Consider the following 9979-nt stretch of genomic DNA (forward strand, 5'->3'; position numbering starts at 1 on the left):
CCTAATCTCCTTGCAGGGTACAAGAGCTGCTGGCCCACGGCGCTTCTTCGCTTGTAGTTCATTTTCAATTTTTGACGGGCCCAACGGTCGCCTTCTGGAAGGTGTTGCAACCTTCCCCTGCTGTTTCAAAACGCACGCTCTCTCTGCTTTGATATGCAGTAGGGTCATTTGCTAGTTGCGTGGCACCTTAGCCGCGGTGGCATCTCAGCGGTACAGGAGCCAGGAGTTGACGATTACGGTATCCAATAAATGGAAGAATAGCCGCCTGTACGACTTCTTGGATCTCAAGTTGATGCGGTACAGTGCCACAAGCATGTCCATTAGATCCACACCGCCCATGCACTCATTGTAGACACCTACAATAGAAGGACGAGTTATGCTCACCGACGTTCGGGTCTTGTCAAAGCGCTTCACAGTATTCTCTGGTGATGCCGATGCAATTGTGGACAGCAGCGTGACGGGACGATTGTCAAACCACTTCACAGCCCTCAGACTCACCCCTTCAAATGTCGTCTCCATCTCCACGTAAGAGTCACGCCCTTTCTTTTTTAGGTCTTTGTCGGATGGAAGTTTGCATCCTTTCAGCGAGCTTCGTGTACTGTGCCTACGGAACTGATACAGGTGGCTGTAAGTCCACACTGCAAAACCAATTGTCAAAATACAGGATGTAGTCTAGACCGCGAGGCACGACACTCGCCATTCTGAGAATGATGTTGCCACTGGCACGGATGTCTGGAAAACCCGGCTGCGGAAAAATTTTGCCTCTGTACACTTCAAAGTTGTACATTATGCCGCACTCATCGCAAAGAAGGAATAGTTTATAACCCCATTTCTTCGGCTTGTTTGGCAAGTGCTGCTTCAATGAGCTGCGGCCTTTGAAAGGCACCAGCTGCTCATCAACGCATAGTTTCTGTGATTTTGGTATTTCACGGCATTTGGAGACCACGTGGTCCAATAGGGGCCGCACTTTGTACAACCTGTCGCTTTCGGGGTCATTGAGGTCCGGTGCCTCCTGGTTGTCATTGAAGTGCAGTGACTGTTTGATTTCTTCCCATCTGCCTCTCGTCATGGTGTCGGCAACTTGACTGATGCGGAACCTTTCCGACCAGTACATGCGCGTTTGAGGCAGCTTCATAATTGACATAGTGAGCACTGTACCGATAAACTGCTCCAAATCGTTGACAGTCATTGAAGTAACTTTGTTGGGATTGCTCTGAGCGCTATACAGGGAAGACTGCTCACAGATTAGAGACCAAAAGTCCATGTAAAAAAATTCTCTAAAATAACTGATTGGAGACTCAATCGGGGATGGACAGGGCAGTACGTCCTTCCACTTTGGCATGGTATTACCAGTGGAGCCATGGACAACACTTCATGCAGGACCATTTTCGAAGGCTTGGGAATTTCTTCAATATTGTCTGTGCTTGGAGTTCTAGAGATGCCTTCATCTTGACAGTCAGCTGAAAGAGCTGTGCAAATTAAACAGAAAGCAGATGCGATATAAACATGCTGAAAAACAAAAGGCAAACATAATTAAAAAATTATTACATGAAGTACCCGTGGGAATAAGGCAGTCCTAATAACACAAACTGAAGAATTACGGTTTTGATAGATGCGTAAGCAAAGATGGTGTTGCAAACGCACAAAGAAACTCCAAGTGCGCAGCATAAATGGAGCGCCACACGCTACCAGGTGTCTCATATATATAGCCAGGGAAATGGGGAACGCATGGTATTCTCTGTCGTGACAGGAGTCGGCGGCTACACGTTGGAGCACCGAGCCAAACGCGCCCTTGTGGTCGAGTCCCCCCCCATACCCCACATCGCACCTCTTCCTTCGGCAACGGACGCTACTTCATTTGTGGCTCGAATTGAATGTTTGAGTAATTCTGGCTGTGACAACAAAATGAATGCTTACATGCCCGGGCTGAAGGAGCATTCTCTGGTTCTTCGTCGCTTAACGACTCCAGATCAGAGTCATCACTGTGTTCTGGGGGCGCCTTTGCGGCTATTTTTCCATAAAATATGTTGGGATCCATCCACGTGTCCTGCATGAGGCCGTGCAGCACGTACGTTATCCGCGTAGGCAGTTTAGCAGACAAACACAAAAAAGGCACACTGTAAACTCAACGGGACGAAGAACACAGCATAGTGCCGGGTGTTGCCTATGGGCAACAAACACGAGACGCGCTCTTACAGGCACAAATTAGCAGAGCCATAGACGTAATTCGAAAACGAGCAAACTGAGGCATTCTTCTAAGCAAGTGCGAAAAGCCACAGAGAAAAAAACGAGTGCTTACCAGGAAATTGACGACAGAGTATAAAGTGTATGCGACTGCTGTGCAGAGGAGATTTCCGCGCCAAACTTCTTTTTCCTCTTCTTCAATTTCTTTGTTATACGTCAGATGGCGCCACATGCCCATGTGGTTGTAAGATGGGCGGAGTTTGGAGTAAAACAAAAGCGTCCAAAACCGAAATTGAACCAGAAAAAAAAATATTTTCTGGTGTGTTGCCTGTGGGCAACACTTGTCAATAAAGGGTTAAACAGAAAAAAGCTTAAAGGGAAGCTGAAACTGTTTTCAATTTCCATGAATTGCTGGGATTGGGAAGAACAGACCTAATAATTTACAGCTCCGTAATTTTTTTCTTCGTTTTATTAATATAAGCGGCGGAAATCGCTTTCTAAATCACCCCCGCGGACACGCCCCCATCGCTTTCCCGAGCGCCGGGTGAGGTGGTTGCCAGAGGAGAGAACCGGCGAGAGTGATGTCACTGGCGGGGACCGAGCTGCCGGACCGGCGTGCTGGCATGTGCTGGCATGCCTCTTTCCATCCTGCGCTTTACTGAACGACGCTATGAGAGATCTGCCGCCGCCGCCGCTCACGTTTGTTTTCTTTTGCGATTTTCGTAAACTGTTCTTTTCTTCTGTGCTGCGTGAGTGCCTACAGCCAAGGGCGCCCAAGATGCCCTCGTTCTGTGCAGCATTCGGCTGCGCAAACATAGGCGGGCGAGACGATGTGGTGTTTCACAGGTTCCCGAAGGACAAGAAGCTTGCAGCACAGTGGGTCCGTGCGGTGAGGAGAGATAAGTTCGTGCCGATGAAATCAACTGTGCTGTGCTCTTCATCTTCCATCAATACGCAGCACATGCAGGTGCACCTAGTTTAATGAAAGCCTGATTAGACCCACATTGATGCACTCGAGAAATGCGAACATTTGCAGCCATTAACGTCTGGTAACACAGTTTTAGCGTAGCCGGATAGCCTTACGACAAATGCGGAAACGTGTTGTTGCTAGCGTTGCTATACTCCGTTTCATACATCAGGTGCAACGCTGTGGAGGCTTGAGATACTTCTTGCAGTGGCTGCGTTCGCACTTAGAAAAAGTTCGGTGTTGCTTGACCAGATTTTTGAGAAAATTTTCCATATATAAGCTCAGTTCTGAATGAAAAAAAGAAAGAATTTACCCATAGAAACAATTCGTGTACATACAGCTGCTAACACATTCTTTTAAATCAATTTTCTTTTCGGTATTTTTTATTTGCAGCCCGTCGCGGCAGCTTCACGTGCATGCTCGCGCGAGCAAACGCCGCTGGCACGCTGCGAAGCATAGACTGAAACGCGCTATTAGGATTGGAGCGGTCGTAGTCGTAGCGAGGACCTTGGGACGACAGGATTAGGCGAGCAGGATTTAATTGCAGGATTTACATTTAAAACAGGACATACATTGGCAGACTAGCGGGACTCTCATATGGAGCCCGCAAAACTAACATACAGCAAACAGTTTACAAGCACACAGCTCACTAGTACATTTCTAGTATGACAGAGCAGTCAGCTCCCGACAATGATCACGACACGAGCACACCCTAGCAGCCGGCAAACGCTGCTTATAAGCTCTCCGCTTGACGTCATAGTTCGACGTCATCGTTCGGACGAGGACAGAGCAGGAATGGAGGGTGAGGTTCGTCCAAGCGTTGTAAACTTGCCGCCGCCCCGCACTAAGGCTTCGGAGTCAACGACCGAGGGCTTCGTAGAACTGTGCTCCGTCAGGTGTGGCGCAGCGGAGTGCCACATTCCTGAACTGACCGCGCGCCACGTGGCTGCCGGTCATCTGCAGTTCTCGGTACTGCCCAGCTTTCAATGCCGACGTCAGAGGGCCTCGTAGAACTGTTTTGTCCCGGGTGGTGCGGCCAAGTACCAATTTCCGGAGTTGATCACGCGCCTCGTGGCTGCCGGCCGTTCGCAACTCTCGGGAGGGCGCACCGACTGGTGGGCTTGGAACACGTGCAGCGGGCTGAAAGCTGGCACGTTGCCACCCCGTATGGCCATTCTTAACAGCGCGCAGTAATAAATTTTGGTGACCGGACTTCGTGCGTAGCTTCCACAGCGTTGCACTTGAGATATGAAATGGAGTGTAGGGTTGCCTAGTGACATTCGACGTATGGTTGCAGTTATCGTGTTTACCACACGGCGGTGCTAAAACTGCCTAATATCTTTATGTCAACACTTGCATGGAGCACACACACCGATTCTTGATCAAGCCACAATCGCAAAGTCGTCGAACCATAGTATGAATATTGCACATATAATACCTCTGGCCATCTCTGGATTTGTATGATAAGCAACTTCCATGACTGTACCCCGCAGCACTGCATGTGCGCACTTTGAAACGCGGCACTTACGTTCGCGATCGTGTATCAACACTCAAAAAACCACGGGGACTACTTCAGACAAGCAGCGGCAAGGTGCTTGTCATCGCGGAATTGCACCCGTGTTTACAATCTAATGAGAAGTTAGTGCTTCGGCATTCTTCCAGCAGCAAGTTCCCAGTGACACTTTAGCGCATTTTTTCTCCCGGCATTGGAACCTGCAGCTACATGAAAAAAACAAAAAACATAAGTACCAGCTAAGATTTTCAACGCACGAGAAGGTGCACACATCGCTCTCGCTGTTGGCACACTCTACATTGTCGTTGCCGCCATCGTTTTCCGTATCGGCTGTCGGTTCGAACATGTACGGCGAGAATACAAGCTGTTCGAGAGAGCGAGAACGTTCCATAGTGCTTACAACTCAGCTATGAAGCCAGAACAGAACAGCGTGCTACGCTCTGAAACGGTGGCGCCGACCGGAGACTGCCGCGAAAGACGTCACAGCGGCCCCGACCAATCACGGGCAACAGCAGTGTTCGCGCGATGCCCTGAGGCGCTGGTGCACGTTTTCTTGGAAAAACAGCTGTTTGCGTTTGTTTCCGCCCTTTTTGAACCAGATATTTGTGTTCAGGGGACTCAAAACTGTAGAATGCCTCAGAGAACTCATTTTTTTTCGAAAAGTGTTTCAGCTTCCCTTTAACACACTACCCTGAGGCACACTGGTGGTCACTGGCCGAGGCGAGCTGGTGGCCTGGCCGACGCGAACGGCGAACTTCTTGTCGGCGAGGAAAGCCTGCATGTAGGCAAGCCTGCATGTAGGCAAGCAGGTTGCCCACAACGCCGAGAGCTCGCACAGCAGAGATGATGGACTCGTGCGGGAGGGTGTCGAAAGCGCTGCACACATCGAGGAGGAGAAGGAATGCGGCCTCTCCGGCACACCTGGCCTGCTCTAGCGTGGCGACAACAATGGCGAGGCATTCTCCGGTGGATCGCTTCGCTCGGAATCCGCACTGCTCAAGCGGAAGGGCACCGCGAGCATGTGCAATCTACTGGAGTCTCGACAGTGCCATCGCCTCCATGGTCTTGCCCGGAACAGATGTCAGCGAGACCGGGCTGTATGAGGCAAGGTCGTGCGAGGGCTTGCCGCGCTTGAGGACCGGCACCACGACAGTAGAGTGCCATGACTCCGGTAGGGAGCCCTCGCCGAAGACGACGTTGTAGGCGTCTAGGAGGTGCTGGCGCTGGGCATCGTCTAGGTTTCGGAGCATCTGGTGTGTGATGCCATCAGCTCCGGGGGCGGTGCGGCGCCGCCTGCGGCACAGCTGCTCGTAAAAGGTGAAGTTGTTGCTGCATAGGCTGTCAATCGCCTGCGCGGTATGCATGCGATCTCTCTCCCAGGAACACGGCTGTAAGAGCGCCCGCAATGCAGCCACAGGGACGCCGGGTGCAGTTGAAGTGTTGGCGGCAGCGAAAGAGTCCACCGGACGCTCGGCGAGCGCCAACTCTGTGATACCGCGGGCAACAGCGATGCCGAGGACTGGCCAACGTAGGGTCCTCAGGTTCAAGGGAGCGCATGATTCGCCAGCCACGATGCTGGTTCTGCGGGTCGGCGAGTGACGCGCAGAGTCTAGCCCAGCTGCGGCGGCGCAGCTGCCTGGCATGCCGTCGGCACACAGTGTCCAGTCTGTTATAAACAGTCCAATCAGACACGGCACCCGTTCGGACGGCGCGGCGCTGGGCATGGCGTTGGGCGGCGCGAACGTTCAGCAGCTTAGGGCCGATTTACGCTCGAGCCGCCCATCGCCGCAAGCCGCACTGCCCGCTTGCGGTGCGCGAAAAATTGCACGTATCCAGCACTTGTGCACAAATTACCATTTACACTGGGTGCACAGTGTATACCTTACACATTGTAAACAGAAATTTGTGCGCAAGTGTTTGATACGTGCAATATTTCACGCGACAAGCCGCACCGCGGCAAGTGTGCGGTGCGGCCCTTAAATCGGCTTAATCGGCCATAATGTCCATAGCCCATAAATCGGCCCTTAATGTCCGGGCAGGGAGTGCCGGCCGGCACAGCCACACTCGTCGACGTGCGCCTCGCACACTCCGCTACGTGCGTGAAAAAGTGCCAGATCGATCGTCGTGGTGTGCCCGCCGCGGCGCACGAACGTGGGCCTCCCCCTGTATAGGATGGATGGGCCCAGCGATGAGGCGGCACTGAGGAGCGCTCTACCTAGGAGATCACTGGTAGCACCGCCCCAACTACAGTGGTGAGCATTAGTCTCCACACATGACACAGTCTGCCGAAAACGAGTCCGTCAGGCGCGTGAAGAAAGCGAAGTCGTTCTGGCGGTGGCTGTTGCGGCTGCGATTGGGGCGCATGTAAACAGACGCCACAGAGGTGTCGGTGCCCCGAATGCGCACGGCAGCGGTCACGCACTCCATTACAACACTACAGACTTGTGTTGATAAGGACGTGCGGGAGGGTGGCGCGGATGTACAGCGCGACGCGGGGGCGCTCCTGCAGGTGGGAACTGTCGTGGCAAGGTGCAGAAGCACAGTGTGCCAAGGCGGCACTCACTGGTACTGTTGTAGCCAATGTAACCTGGCAGCGAGACCTCCTCTGCACGCACATACGTTTCCTGAAAGGCGAGGACGTCGTAGTCGCACAGAGGCAGGTGCTCTGCGAGCACAGTGTGTCGGTGGCGTAGGGAATTGCAGTTCCACTGCAGAATGCGCGGCCGAGAAACACCCAGAGTTCTAACTGCCATGGTTGGTCAGTGCCCAGTGGCCAGCGAGAGCAGCGGCACACAACATACGGGCAGGTGAGTTGTGCGGCAAGAGTTCCGGGGCGCACTTGCGTGCGGCAGCGAGGAGCGTGATCACGGCATCGCGCGGGTCAGCGGGAGCTAGGGGACCGCCAGCGAGGGGGTCGACGCGTTGCCTGTGACAGACAACCTCGCCGGACGGTTATTCGTGACATCGGCGAACGTGCGGCTGGTTTCGGAGTGCCAGGAATCTCGGGGAGGGGGGGGGGGGCGGCGAGGGGTTGAGGGCTTCTAGGCACCGGCTTCTCGGGGGCGCGGACAATGTCAGCTGCCTGGCGGCACGTGATCGGTATGGTCGATGATGCGATTTTCTGCGATGCAGCGTTCACACTGCCAGTCAGGGCAGCGAGGCTCAGGCGCTCTGTGCCGGCCGCCGCAGTTGAGGCACTTTGTGCTCTTCACAGTGCAATGAGCCGTCGGATGGTTGCCACCACACCTCGGGCAGCGCCACGCCGATACGCAGGCTGCGTTGACGTTGCCGAAGGCACCGCTAAGGCGACACTGGATGGGACGGGGGCGCTTGGGGTTTACGGGCTGGCACATCTTAAAGAGCGTGATCTCTATGGGCAGTGTGCTGCCCGCGAAGCGCACAACAAAGTTCGGTCCCGCACAATAGCAGCCGAGGACGGGCACCGCTGATTGAATGTTTGTGCACACGGTGTCCGGGTCGAGGGATGTGTTGACGCCGAAGAGGACACCTGTGCACGAGTCCTTGGGGGCCGCTGCAACGCGCACAGGGATGGCGCAAATGTCGTGCGAGAGTAGTGGTAGCAGGAGGTGCGCCGTTGAGAGAAGGACGGCCGCGTGGAGAGGAGACCGTCGTATGCGCAAGCAGTGACGAACACAGGAGGGCGGAGACTTCTGTGTTTACAGGCGGCGCGGCAATGTCTGTGGCAGACGAGAGGCAACGGGGCAGGGGCGAGGAGCGGGGGAGGCCGCCGCACTTGGCGGTAAAGAGACGCATGTGCAGTGGCCTTGCTAGCAGACGACGCTTCGGTGTGTTTCGTGGGGCGCGTTTGAGGCGAGTCGCCCGCGTTTGTAGAGGAGTCACTTGCCTCATAATCCACAAGATGTGGTGAATCACAATCGCTAGCTGAGTAGATGTACAGCACGTTTTCTTCTGCTGCTGTGTCTGCTGCATTGCAGGAGGGCGAAGAGACGTGTTGGTTGCAGCGTGCGTGCCCATCATGACATTCTGCAGCGGGACTGACTGCGGGAAGTATTAAGTTCTCGGCGCAGGGTTCAGAAGCCAGTGGGGATGATGTGGCGTCACTGGCGAACGTTGAGGTTGAACTTTTGTCACTGGTAGTTGTGGCCGTAAGCTCGCAACTGTCAGCAGAGTGATGGTTGTGGGGAGGCGATTTCATGAAGTGGTGAAACCGGCGAGGTGCTGGCACTTCTTGTAGATGTACCGGGACTCGATTTGTTGCTTTCCCTGCTTTTTTCGCGACTCTCATCGCTGTTGGTGGAGGCCGGAGGACGTCCTCGGGAGTGAGAGGTTGGCGTGTGACAGGGGTGCAGGGTTGAGTCATTGAAGCGAGGTGTTTCGCAGTGGCCGGTGAGACAAAATAAAAGCTCACTACTGTCATTATATCCTCTGCTTCAGGGACGCTGAGAGGTTTACAAGAGGGGGAACTCTGAGATGCTTGCATTGGCGTCGTCTCTTCAGCAACAGAAGGCCGAGATTCGACTGGGGGTTTTCCTGGGGCTTCTTCGAATGAAGTTTTCGCCAGGATCCTTCTGGGAGGTGCGCGTCCACGGCCGGAGTTCGTAACACGGGGTTTTCGCACTCGTTTAACCGTGGAGGACGAGCTTGGTTGGCGGGACCGTAGAATCCTGCCGCTTTCTTTGAGGAGTGCCTCGAAGTTCTGGGAACGGACGAGGTCGCTTGCTCCGATGTTGACGGACGGTAAGTCGTTTGCTTCCATGATGGAGAAACTTTAAGTGGATATGCTACATATCGAATGTAGCGGAAATAACAAAGGTAAGGCCCGCTCCCTTGGGAGCCCTAAAAAGGGCTACGCTCGAAAGCGCGGTCGTGGGAGACAAGCGGGCACGGAGAACAGAGAGATGCCATGCTCTAATTAGAGCGAGAACAAAAGATGACATCTAGCTTACTGATTGCAAGCTTGGTAGTTCGTGACAACGTTATCTCAAACCATTTAAAAATTACTTCAAGAAACCATGCTGTTAATGCAGCTTGAGGCAATTCTCCTTTTTGCGCAAGAAACCATAAAGCAGCTGCACTGTAATGGTTCAAAAGTGATTATGCCAGACAAACTTTCATTTTTTCAAAGTGCCCTGGGTTTAAGCAAGCTGCCTTCAAATGGTGCGCAATGTTCAATTGAAGCTTGGAATCAATCTCAACCAGCTGCTTGATGTGATCAAGGCTGACCGCATTAGAAGGCAGTTTGTATTTCAACACTATGTCTGGGAGTAGAAAAATGGACTGCCCTGTGGTCAAAAGGTTCTTCAGGTTTTTCAAGATATTGTAGGAGTCGAGTG

The 9979-nt window shown here is 53.4% G+C and overlaps 1 protein-coding gene across 1 annotated transcript; it reads right to left on the reverse strand.

Moving 5' to 3' along the window:
- Positions 1-204: 204 nt before the first annotated feature.
- On the reverse strand, positions 205-5445 carry LOC126535441 (piggyBac transposable element-derived protein 3-like). Its single transcript, XM_050182317.1, has 2 exons — positions 5355-5445; positions 205-638 (listed from the first exon to the last, which is right to left on the reverse strand). The coding sequence occupies exons 1-2, from the start codon at positions 5443-5445 to the stop codon at positions 205-207; spliced, it is 525 nt and encodes a 174-aa protein (XP_050038274.1).
- Between the last annotated feature and the right edge of the window lie 4534 nt (positions 5446-9979).

Source organism: Dermacentor andersoni, chromosome 7 (genome assembly GCF_023375885.2).
Source record: "Dermacentor andersoni chromosome 7, qqDerAnde1_hic_scaffold, whole genome shotgun sequence".
NCBI classification, from domain to species: Eukaryota; Metazoa; Arthropoda; class Arachnida; order Ixodida; family Ixodidae; genus Dermacentor; species Dermacentor andersoni.

Excerpts from the sequence above, each read along its gene's own strand:
- LOC126535441 (XM_050182317.1), bottom strand. The coding sequence starts at position 5,445 with ATGCAGGCTTTCCTCGCCGACAAGAAGTTCGCCGTTCGCGTCGGCCAG. Across the intron at positions 639-5,354 it reads GACCACCAGTGTGCCTCAGG|TGTGGACTTACAGCCACCTG; the intron begins GTAGTGTGTTAA and ends TTGGTTTTGCAG.